Raw genomic sequence first — 12,500 nt, 5'->3', positions numbered from 1 at the left:
GAATAAGAGTGGTGAGAGTGGGCAACCTTGTCTTTTTCCTGATCTTAGTGGAAATGCTTTCATGTTTTCACCATTGAGGGCGATGTTGGCTGTGGGTTTGTCATATATGGCATTTATTATGTCGAGGAAAGTTCCCTCTGTGCCTACTTTCTGCAGGGTTTTTATCATAAATGGGTGTTGAATTTTGTCAGAAGCTTTCTCTGCATCTATTGAGATGATCATACGGTTTCTCTCCTTCAATTTATTAATATGGTGTATCACGTTGATTGATTTGCGTATATTGAAGAATCCTTGTATTCCTGGAATAAATCCCACTGGATCATGGTGTATGATCCGTTTAATGTGCTGTTGGATTCTGTTTGCTAGTATTTTGTTGAGGATATTTGCATCTGTGTTCATCAGTGATATTGGCCTGTACTTTCTTTCTTTGTGACATCCTTGTCTGGTTTTGGTATCAGGGTGATGGTGGCCTGGTAGAATGTGTTTGGGAATGTTCCTCCCTCTGCTATATTTTAGAAGAGTTTGAGAAGGATAGGTACTAGCTCTCCTCTAAATATTTGATAGAATCGCCTGTGAAGCCATCTGGTCCTGGGCTTTTGTTTCTTGGAAGCTTTTTAATCACCGTTTCAATTTCAGTGCTTGTGATTGGTCTGTTCATATTTTCTGTTTCTTCCTGTTTCAGTCTTGGCAGGTTGTGCATTTCTAAGAATTTGTCCATTTCTTCCATGTTGTGCATTTTATTGGCATAGAGTTGCTTGTAGTAATCTCTCATGATCTTTTGTATTTCTGCAGTGTCAGTTGTTACTTCTCCTTTTTCATTTCTAATTCTATTGATTGGAGTCTTCTCCCTTTTTTTCTTGATGAGTCTGGCTAATGGTTTATCAATTTTGTTTATCTTCTCAAAGAACCAGCTTTTAGTTTTATTGATCTTTGCTATCGTTTCCCTCATTTGTTTTTCATTTATTTCTGATCTGATTTTTATGATTTCTTTCCTTCTGCTAACTTTGGTGTCTTTTTGTTCTTCTTTCTCTAATTGCTTTAGGTGCAAGGTTAGGTTGTTTACTCGAGATGTTTCCTGTTTCTTAAGGTAGGATTATATTGCTATAAACTTCTCTCTTAGAACTGCTTTTGCTGTATTCCATAGATTTTGGGTCGTCGTGTCTCCATTGTCATTTGTTTCTAGGTATTTTTAAATTTCCTCTTTGATTTCTTCAGTGATCACTTCGTGATTAAGTAGTGTATTGTTTAGCCTCCATGTGTTTGTATTTTTTACAGATCTTTTCCTGTAATTGATATCTAGTCTCATGGCGTTGTGGTCAGAAAAGATACTTGATACAATTTCAGTTTTCTTAAAGTTACCAAGGCTTGATTTGTGACGCAAGATATGATCTATCCTGGAGAATGTTCCATGAGCACTTGAGAAAAATGTGTATTGTGTTGTTTTTGGATGGAATGTCCTATAAATATCAATTAAGTCCATCTTGTTTAATGTATCATTTAAAGCTTGTGTTTCCTTATTTATTTTCATTTTGGATGATCTGTCCATTGGTGAAAGTGGGGTGTTAAAGTCCCCTACTATGAATGTGTTACTGTCCATTTCCCCTTTTATGGCTGTTAGTATTTGCCTTATATAGTTAGGTGCTCCTATGTTGGGTGCATAGATATTTACAATTGTTATATCTTCTTCTTGGATCGATCCCTTGATCATTATGTAGTGTCCTTCTTTGTCTCTTCTAATAGTCTATTTTAAAGTCTATTTTGTCTGATATGAGAATTGCTACTCCAGCTTTCTTTTGGTTTCCATTTGCATGAAATGTCTTTTTCCATCCCCTTACTTTCAGTCTGTATATGTCTCTAGGTCTGAAGTGGGTCTCTTGTAGACAGCAAATATATGTGACTTGTTTTTGTATCCATTCAGCCAATCTGTGTCTTTTGGTGGGAGCATTTAGTCCATTTACATTTAAGGTAATTATCGATATGTATGTTCCTATTCCCATTTTCTTAATTGTTTTGGGTTCGTTATTGTAGGTCTTTTCCTTGTCTTGTGTTTCTTGCCTAAAGAAGTTCCTTTAGCAGTTATTGTAAAGCTGGTTTTGTGGTGAACTCTCTCAGCTTTTGCTTGTCTGTAATGGTTTTAATTTCTCCATCAAATGTGAATGAGATCCTTGCTGGGTAGAGTAATCTTGGTTGCAGGTTTTTCTCCTTCATCACTTTAAATATGTCCTGCCAGTCCTTTCTGTCTTGCAGAGTTTATGCTGAGAGATCAGTTGTTAACCTTATGGGGATTCCCTTGTGTGTTATTTGTTGTTTTTCCCTTGCTGCTTTTAATATGTTTTGTTTGCATTTAATTTTTGACAGCTTGATTAATATGTGTCTTGGCGTATTTCTCCTTGGATTTATCCTGTATGGAACTCTCTGTGCTTCCTGGACTGGATTAACTATTTCCTTTCCCATATTAGGGAAGTTTTCAACTATAATCTCTTCAAATATTTTCTCAGTTCCTTTCTTTTTCTCTTCTTCTTCTGGAACCCCTATAATTCGAATGTTGGTGCGTTTAATGTTGTCCCAGAGGTCTCTGAGACTGTCCTCAGTTCTTTTCATTCTTTTTTCTTTATTCTGCTCTGCAGTAGTTATTTCCACTATTTTATCTTCCAGGTCACTTATCCGTTCTTCTGCCTCAGTTATTCTGCTATTGATCCCATTTAGAGTATTTTTAATTTCATTTATTGTGTTGTTCATCGTTGTTTGTTTCATCTTTGTTTCTTCTAGGTCCTTGTTAAATGTTTCTTGCATTTTGTCTATTCTATTTCCAAGATTGTGGATCATCTTTACTATCATTATTCTGAATTCTTTTTCAGGTCGACTGCCTCTTTCCTCTTCATTTGTTAGGTCTGGTGGGTTTTTATTTTGTTCCTTCATCTGCTGTGTGTTTTTCTCTCTTCTCATTTTGCTTATCTTACTGGGTTTGGGGTCTCCTTTTTGCAGGCTGCAGGTTCGTAGTTCCGTTGTGTTTGGTGCCTGTCCCCAGTGGCTAAGGTTGGTTCAGTGCGTTGTGTAGGCTTCCTGGTGAAGGGGACTAGTGCCTGTGTTCTGGTGGATGAGGCTGGATCTTGTCTTTCTGGTGGGCAGGTCCACGTCTGGTGGTGTGTTTTGGGGTGTCTGTGGACTTGTTATGATTTTAGGCAGCCTCTCTGCTAATGAGTGAGGCTGTGTTCCTGTCTTGCAAGTTGTTTGACATAGGATGTCCAGCGCTGTAGCTTGCTGGTCGTTGAGTGAAGCTGGGTGCTGGTGTTGAGATGGAGATGTCTGGGAGATTTTCGCCATTTGATATTATGTGGAGCTGGGAGGTCTCTTGTGGACCAGTGTCCTGACGTTGGCTCTCCCACCTCAGAGACACGGCACTGACTCCTGGCTGCAGCACCAAGAGCCTTTCATCCACACGGCTCAGAATAAAAGGAAGAAAAAGTAGAAAGAAAGAATTAGTAGTAGCAGAGAGAGAGAGAGAGGGAGGGAGGGAGGGAGGGGGAGGTAGAGGGGAGGGGGAGAGGGAGAGAGAAAGAGAGAAAGGAAAGAACTAGAGAAAGAGAAAGAAAGAAAGAAGTGAGGGAGGGAGGAAGGAGGGAAGGAAGGAAAAAAGAAAGAAGATAAGATAAAATAAGATAAAATATAATAAAGTTATTAAAATAAAAAAATAATTATTAAGAAAAAAAGAAAAAAAACGGACGTATACAATCCTAGGACAAATGGTGGAAGCGAAGCTATACAGACAAAATCTCACAGAGAAGCATACACATATACACTCACAAAAAGAGGAAAAGGGGAAAAAATCATAAATCTTGCTCTCAAAGTCCACCTCCTCAATTTGGGATGATTCATTGTCTAAAGGAGGGAGGGAGGGAAAGGAAGGAAGGAAAGAAAGAAAGAAAGTAAGGTAAAATAAGATAAAGTTATTAAAATAAAAAATATTTTAAAAAACGGACAGATAGAACCCTAGGACAAATGGTGGAAGCAAAGCTATACAGACAAAATCTCACACAGAAGCATACACATGCACACTCACTAAAAGAGGAAAAGGGGAAGAAATCATAAATCTTGCTCTCAAAGTCCACCTCCTTAATTTGGGATGATTCGTTGTCTATTCATGTATTCCACAGATGCAGGGTACATCAAGTTGATTGTGGAGATTTAATCCGCTGCTTCTGAGGCTGCTGGGAGAGATTTCCCTTTCTCTTCTTTGTTCTCACAGCTCCCAGGGGCTCAGCTTTGGATTTGGTCCTGCCTCGGCGTGTAGGTCACCGGAGGGCATCTGTTTTTCGCTCAGACAGGACGGGGTTAAAGGAGCTGCTGTTTCGGGGGCTCTGGCTCAGCCAGGCCTGGGGGAGGGAGGGGCACGGAGTGCGGGGCGAGCCTGCGGCGGCAGAGGCCAGTGTGACGTTGCACCAGCCTGAGGTGTGCTGTGAGTTCTCTCGGGGGAGTTGTCCCTGGATCCCGGGACCCTGGCAGTGGCGGGCTGCACAGGCTCCCAGGAGGTGAGGTGTGGATAGTGACCTGTGCTCGCACACAGGCTTCTTGGTGGCGGCAGCAGCAGCCTTAGCGTCTCATGCCTGTCTCTGTTGTCCGCGCTTTTAGCCGCCGCTTGCGCCCGTCTCTGGAGCTCCTTTAAGCAGCGCTCTTAATCCCCTCTCCTCGCGCACCAGGAAACAAAGAGGGAAGAAAAAGTCTCTTGCCTCTTCGGCAGGTCCAGACTTTTCCCCGGACTCCCTCCCGGCTAGCCGTGGTCCACGAACCCCTTCAGGCTGTGTTCACGCCGCCAACCCCAAGCCTCTCCCGGTGCTCCGACCGAAGCCCGAGCCTCAACTCCCAGCCCCGCCCGCCCTGGCGCGTGAGCAGATAAGCCTCTCGGGCTGGTGAGTGCTGGTCGGCCCTGATCCTCTGTGCGGGAATCTCTCCGCTTTGCCCTCCGCACCCCTGTTGCTGCGCTCTCCTCCGCGGCCCCGAAGCTTCCCCCCCTCCGCCACCCACAGTCTCCGCCCGAGAAGGGGCTTCCTAGTGTGTGGAAACCTTTCCTCCTTCACAGCTCCCTCCCACTGGTGCAGGTGCCGTCCCTATTCTTTTGTCTCTGTTGTTTCTTTTTTTTCTTTTGCCCTACCCAGGTACGTGGGGAGTTTCTTGCCTTTTGGGAGGTCTGAGGTCTTCTGCTAGCGTTCAGTAGGTGTTCTGTAGGAGTTGTTCCACGTGTAGATGTATTTCTGGTGTATCTGTGGGGAGGAAGGTGATCTCCGCGTCTTACTTTTCTGCCATCTTCCCGGAAGCCAAAGAACCAGTTTTTAGTTTCATTGATCTTTGCTATTTTCTTCGTCTCTACTTATTTCTGCTCTGATCTTTATGATTTCTTTCCTTCTACTAACTTTGGGTTTTGTTTGTTCTCTCTCTAGTTGCTTTAGGTGTAAGTTTAGGTTATTTGAGATTTTTCTTGTTTCCCAAGGTAAGATTGTATTGCTATAAACTTCCCTCTTAGAACTGCTTTTGCTGCATCCCATGAGTTTTGGACCATCATGTTTTCATTGTCATTTGTCTCTAGGCATTTTTAAATTTCTTCTTTGATTTCTTCTGTGATCCCTTGGTTGTTTAGTAACATATTGTTCAGCCTTTATGTGTTTGTGTTTTTTACAGTTTTTATCCTGTAATTGATTTCTAATCTCATAGCATTGTGGTCGGAAAAGATGCTTGATATGATTTCAGTAGTCTTAAATTCACTGATTTGTGGCCCAAGATGTGATCTATCCAGGAGAATGTTCCATGTAGACTGCCTGGGTTTGAACCTTGACCCTGCCACATGCTGAGTGAACTTGGGCACATTCTGGAGCCTGCTGCCTCTCAGTTTGTTCATCTGGAAATTGGGAATGATGATGATGGTGATGATGATAACAATAATGGTAATATTCCCTAAGTTATTCAGTTGTCTGAGGATCAAATATGTTGATACATGTAAAGTGCTTAGAACATTCACCTGGTACCATGAGTGCCATGTCTCGGCCAGTTCAGCACACTTTCCTTGTGCACACACAAGTGCATGCACACACACACATATGCACACACAAGTCCACATGCAGGTGTAGGCATGAACACTCACACACTCACACACTCACAAACACACACACACATGCATCCACACACTTCTCCCCAAAGCATTGATGGTGTCACTGGGTGCCTTCCTTGTGGGCATGTTTTCTAGAAGGGAGAAATCTCATCCCCCAGGTTCTATATACTTTGTCTTTAGGTTGAACAGCATGAGAAGGAACATTGACTGAGTCCTGCTCTATGTCAGGCATTGTCTTAGGGACTGATGTATCTTATTTCAAAACAGCCATTGTGTGTGGGAAGCTACAGTAGGCAGTCATCCATCCTGCCACCCTCTCACCTGGCTGGCTCAGCACTCAGGTCTTGGGACACCACCTGCGTGGGCTGCATCCGTCTGGGAGGACAGAACTGCCTGGACAGAATGGAGCTTTGATGTCATGCTCTGGCCCACCCCACAGCCGCCCTGCGGGGATGGTCTCTGAGTCAGAGATAGGGAGATGGCAGATGGCGGGCCTTCTAGAGTCCTTGTAGAGCTTAGGGCTGGGAGAAGTCTGTTTCTCCTTCACTATCACCGTGAGTTAGGGAGCTTCATGGATCTCCACTCCTTCCACTCTTTGCCTGGGCTGCCAGGAACCTCTTTGCCCAGTTGTGTATTTAGTTGTCACAGGTTTTCTGGGTCAAAAGTTCCTTTACCTTCTTGCTCTCTCCCTCTGTCCCTCATTTGCTTTCTTGTCCTCTATTAAATGTTTTGGATATTTTGCTTCCTAATTTTTTTTTTTTTTGCCAATGTTATTGAGATATAGCAAACAGAAAGGTGAACAGAACACAGGTGTCACAAGTGTGTAGTTTAATGATTTTTCTCAAAGTGAACAAAGCTGGGTAAGTAGTGCCCAGGTCCAGAATCCGAGTATTACCAGCACCCCCGGGTCCCCTCAGGCTCCTTCCAGTCACTGACCCACCAAGGTAACTATGTTCTGACCTGGTTTTGCACTTTACATAAATGGAGTCATGCAGTGTACACTCTGTATCTGGCTTCTGCTAGCAATTATGGGTTTTTTTTTTCATTTTAAAAAATGTTGGTAAAAATAGGTCTGACATAAAATTTTAACCATTTTTAAGTGTACAATTCAGTGGCATTAAGTATATTCGTCATGTGTAATCACCACCATCATTCATCTCCAAAACTCTTTTCATCTTGTAAAACAGACTCTGTACCCATTAAACAATAACTGTCCATTCCATTGTCCTCCAATCCCTGGCTACCACCATTCTACCTTCTGTCTCTATGAATTTGATTATTCTAAGTACCCATATAAGTGGAATCATACAGTATTTTACTTGTTTTAGTGGACTGGCTTGTTTCACTCGGAAAAATGTCCTCAAGGTTTGTCCATGTTATAGCATGTGTCAGAATTTCCTTCTTTTTATGGCTGAATAATATTCTGTTGTATGTATGTATCACATTTTGTTTACCCATCTATCCACTGATGGACACTTGGGTTGCTTCCGCCATTTGGATGTTGTGAATACTACTGTGAACATGGGTGTGCATATATCTGCTCAAGTCTCTGCTTTCACTTCTTTCGGGTATATAGAATTGCTGGATCATATGGTAACTGTGTTTTAAATTTTTTGACATGCCTCCATACTGTTTCCCACAGCGGCTGCACCATTTTACATTCCCATGAACAGGGCACAAGGGTTCCAATTTCTTGACATCCTCACCAACACGTTTTCTGTTTTTTGGATAGTAACCGTCCTCATGGGTGTGAGGTGGTTTTGATTTGCATTTCACTAATGATCAGTGATGCTGAGTTGTGACTCTGCTTTCTCATCATCTATTGTCTGTCTTTTTGCCTGAGCTGTGTCCCATCTGTTGTCATTGCTGTCCCATGCTCCACGGTATGAGTAGACCATGGCAATCCTGCTCATTCTGCCGCTCATGGGCATTAGGTAGTTTCCCATTTGGAGGGATTGCAAGGGAGTGCCACTAAGAACATTCTAGAGTGCGTCTTTCGGTGGACATAGTGTTGGGTTTTTAAATGCAAGCCACTTCCATTTGGAGGTTAGTGTTGCATAAATAAACCAATCAATAAAATGCATAATGCCTGCTCCCTGAGGGCCCTCCCTGAAGGTCCTCAGGCTTGAACAAGCTCCACAGGCCAGGCCCCTGCCCGCTATGCCCTCCTGCCCCGTCCCAGCCGCCTGGTGCCTGCCCTCCCAGTTTCTAACCTGCTCCCTCACCGGGGAGCCACCCTTGGCCCTGACAGCACCCCCTGCCCTCTGTTGTCCCCAGCGCCCTCCCCCACCACCGAGCCGGCTAGCTGAGGGTGTGACCAGCTCCTCTCTGTGCCCAGGGGTCTTTGGGCAGCGCCTGGAGGACACAGTCCACCACGAGCGGAAGTATGGCCCGCGCCTGGCACCCCTGCTGGTGGAGCAGTGTGTGGACTTCATCCGGGAGCGCGGGCTCACCGAGGAGGGCCTCTTCCGCATGCCTGGCCAGGCCAACCTGGTGAGGGACCTTCAGGATTCCTTCGACTGTGGGGAGAAGCCGCTGTTTGACAGGTGAGCTCCCGGGAGGGGTGCAGATAGGGCCACCTGTCCATTCCCCTGCATAGCCTCCTCTCAGGATGCCAGCTGAGAGGCATGGGTGCAGGATGGAGGATGGGGTGGCGCCCTACACTGGCACGTGCCCGGCCAGCCCTGCCAATGGGCAGAGTGCGGGGCACAGAATCACTGCAGCAGCCCTGCATCTCGCTTAGGGGCGGATCCTGCCACCTCCACGTGGGCGGTATCCCCTGTGGATGACCGCAAGCCCGCCCCGGCGCGAGCAAGGGAAGGCCTCTGCTGGCACCAGCCAGGGCTCCAGGCCTTCTGCAGGGTCTGTCTCTTGGCTCTGCTTTCTTGGGATAACTTGCCCCCCAGGCTCCTTTGGTGCCAAGATGGAGGCGTGGCTCCAGCCCCACATTCTCACAGGTTTTGGGGGCGGGGGAGCAAGTCTCCTCCACCTGTCCTGGGCCAGTGCCCATCCTACCTCATCACTGGGGCTTACTGGGTCCTGGGCTCCACCCCGGGATAGTCAGCCTCACTTAAAGCCCAGGGGCTAAGAACGGGGGAGAGGTAGCTGTTTGGGGGCCTCTTCTCTCTGATGGTATCTCCATTATGGGGCAGTTTTTCATAGAAAATTCTTTCTGTATCAAGCCAGCCCTGGCCCCCATGGAGCTTCTGCCCGTTCTTCTCAGATCTGCCTTCACAGACGAGGGCCCCTCTGTTGCAGGATAGGTCCACAGGTTTCTGCTGGCAGCCCTGGCGTTTTCAGATCTTTTCCTCTCGGGGCAGAACCCTTCCAGCCCCTCCAGCATCTGCCCAGACCCATCACCACAGCCAGGAGAGTCTGTCAAATCCTTTTTCACATGTGGAGCCTGGGACTGATCACCACTCCCCAGAGGGGGTCTACCCAGGAGGGCACAGGGGTTCCTTCATCTGGAGCCTCGTGAATTTCCATCTGATACTCTGAGCTTGTAGTTCATTATTTATAATCTCAGCGAGCTTGTGGTCCACTCTGAACCTCTGCCAGCCAAGCCTCTTCCATCCTGTGCCTGTGTGGCTGTGGGTTAGGGTTGGAGATTGCTTCAAACAATGCTCCTCTGTGGTTCCTGGAAACTTGCTCTTGACATTGAGGTTTTTTAGAGAAGGGACCACGGCCCCAGTTGCCACTGACCCCACACCTTGAGCACTCCCCTGGCTGTGGATGACCACGGCCTCTCCTTTCTCTGCTCCCCCCGTCACTGGGAAGGTGCTGAGGAGCTGAATGTGATGTGCTGGTGGGAAATCTGACGGAAGTGATGTGATCAGTAGCCAGAGGGACCCTCGGTTCCAGAACCAAGGAGAGGATTCTGGGGACAGGTGTAGGGTTGGGTGTCCTCTGTTTCAACAGGGCAACAATAGGGTGTGAGAGCAGGTGAGTGCACCTGGGAGGGCATGAGGAAGAAGAGAGGAAAGGGGACAACCTGAGAAGCCCCATCTTGGAGGATGGGCTGGAGGTGATCCCAGGAAGAGGAGTAGACGTGTCCAGAGGGAGAGACAGGAGCCCAGGGAAGGCCTGCCCCACACTGCTGAGAGGCCGGGAGTCAGGGCTGCAAGGCGGGGGAGTCTGAGGGCCTCTGCCTCTCCAGTGGGTATTTAGCAGGTGGGCCAGAAGGGGAGAGGATCCAGGCTGAGGCCTTCAGGAACCGCAGCTTGCACAGAGCATTTGTGCAGGGCGGGGCAAAGCCGAGGAAGGCACTCCAGGGAGCTGGGTTTGGTCCTGAGGCCCAGGAGGCCAGGCACAGTTTGAGTAGGGCGGCAGCCAGATCTGATTTTGTGTTTGCAGCTATCTCCCAAGTTGGCATCAGGCGGTAAGACAGTATATCTGGATCCCCAGGAGCTACCAAAAGTCCAGGTTCCAGGCCCCGCCCTCCCCACTCCTGTGGAATCAGACACACGAATGAGGAGTGGAAATCTGCATGTATAGAAGTCCCCAGTGACTCTGCTCAGCGACCAGATCTAGGGGGCCAGTGGCCAAAGGGGACCCCACGCCAGGGGGGGGGGCAGAAGCAAGGGTGAGTGGCATGACGGGCACAGGGCAGACCCCCCCCTTTGCACCTTCCAACCTCAACCTCTCCTGAGCCTCTCTTCCCCCGCCCTCCGGCTCCCTCCCTGACCCCCTGCTTCCATCTGGAGCATCCCACACTAGCCCTGCCCTCAGTGCGTTTACAGACTTTTCTTCAATGGTCATATGCCCATTTTATGGATTAGAACCCAAGGCTGGGAGACCCCATGTAACTCACCCAAGATGCCCAGAGGTGGGCTCTGCCCAGCTGGATCCTGGCCTCTTTCCCAGAGCCCCTTGCCCTCCACCTACATTCCCCCCTCCAGGAAAGTTCCTCTCTCAGCCTGCTCACCCTTCCAGAACCATCCTGTTTCTCCCTCCTGTCATCCGACAGCCTCTCACCTAGGGTCTCCTCTCCTGTACCCACGCTTGCCCGTCCTCAGCCCCCTGAACACCGGGGCTCCACCCACCTTTCCAGGACCCTTCTCCACAGTGTTCCCTGCACTGCCACAGCTGGCCCGGGCTCTGAGTGCCTCTCACTTCTGGAAGCTTCTCCTGGGGTATCTGACCCCATTCTCTCCCACTTCCTGGTATCTCCTCTGGCCCTGCATTGTGCCCACCCCCAAAACAGGCGTCCCAAGGCTCCTCTTCTCCACTTCCTGACGAGATTGTCCCAGGGCTGCTCCCCTCACCCACACGCTGGCAGAGGCCATCCGGGACCGAGCTGGCTTGCTCCATGTGCATAGATACGCTCTGCACCGTGAACTCCGGCCTCCAGTCCTGGACTCGCTCCTCCATAGAGCCCCACCTGGCCTGGAAACCGCAGTCACCACACCTGTCCCTTCCTGCCACCCTGGTCTCTAGTCCCTGGCCCGTAGCAGGTCTCCCAGCCCCGTCCGTGTTGTTGCCGAGCATCTCGAGGACGGTCTCCCCCACGCCCCACCTTGGTGGCTCTGGTGACTCTCGCAACAACTCTTCTTACATCACTTCGCACCCATCCATTGAGGGAGAGTGCTTGGTAGGTGTGGGGGAGTGGCCGTGAACAGGACAGACAACAGACAAGGCCCTGCCCTCACGTGGCCAGGACAGATGACAAATAAATGCACTCAGGGAACCAGCCCGGGTTCCCATCACCAAGCTCCCCTTGGCCTGGCCCACAGCACAGAGCAGGGCGTGCTCCTGGCTCCCAGAGCACGCAATCTGGCCCACAGGGAGATAGTGCTTGTTGACTGGGCTGGGATGGGAAAGATGGGCCAGGCTGTCGCATAGAGAGTGGACTGTAGGGGAGCGAGGTGTAGGGGCCAGGAGACCACAGCTGTGTTCTGGATGGACATTGGTGTCGGTGGGGCTGAGGGGGTCTTTGGGAATGAAAAGATGCAGGGGAATGGCGGCATTACCAGATCCATCCTGCAGATGGAGAAACTGAGGCTGGGGGTTATCTGCCTCACGGCGGGTTACCTGCTGTGCAACAGCGAGGGCAGAAGCTGATTTGGACCCCAGGGCAAGCCCTTGTTTCCAGCTGTTGCCCTCCTTGCCGGTGCACACTGTGCGCCTGCTCCTGGGAGAGGGAGCGGGACGGGTGACAACACCTGCCCTGAAAGGGCTCACAGGCTGGTGGGCACCCATTGTGCTGTGGGCTGCGAACATTCTCCTTGAGTGCTGGAGCTTGGGGCTGGACTCAGGCAGGTGTGTGTTGAAGGGGAGGGTCTGAGGGGAGTTTAGGGAGAAAGTGACCAGAAGCAGCCTTGGGTCAACTGTGGGGAGTGGGGAGAGAGGGAGGAAGTGAATTTCTAGGGAGGGAGAAAGGTGAGGCAGTCAGGGCTGGGCC

The 12,500-nt window shown here is 48.8% G+C and overlaps 1 protein-coding gene across 7 annotated transcripts in view; it reads left to right on the top strand.

The window, feature by feature from the left end:
• Positions 1 to 12,500, top strand: part of ARHGAP22 (Rho GTPase activating protein 22) — a 194,756-nt gene that overhangs the window by 169,842 nt on the left and 12,414 nt on the right. For all 7 annotated transcript variants that reach the window (XR_003431127.1, XR_003431126.1, XM_027098536.1 and 4 more), the window contains one exon: positions 8,439 to 8,646. Coding sequence is in view for 5 of the 7 variants with exons in the window: in XM_027098536.1 (XP_026954337.1) it covers positions 8,439 to 8,646 (208 nt within the window). In the remaining 2 variants the exon portion in view is untranslated. The remainder of the gene's footprint in view (positions 1 to 8,438; positions 8,647 to 12,500) is intronic.

This window comes from Aethalodelphis obliquidens, unplaced genomic scaffold, assembly GCF_003676395.1.
Source record: "Aethalodelphis obliquidens isolate GAN/ISIS:26980383/991018 unplaced genomic scaffold, ASM367639v1 scaffold124, whole genome shotgun sequence".
Classification (NCBI taxonomy): domain Eukaryota; kingdom Metazoa; phylum Chordata; class Mammalia; order Artiodactyla; family Delphinidae; genus Aethalodelphis; species Aethalodelphis obliquidens.
This window is presented reverse-complemented; position numbering and strand designations above follow the sequence as displayed.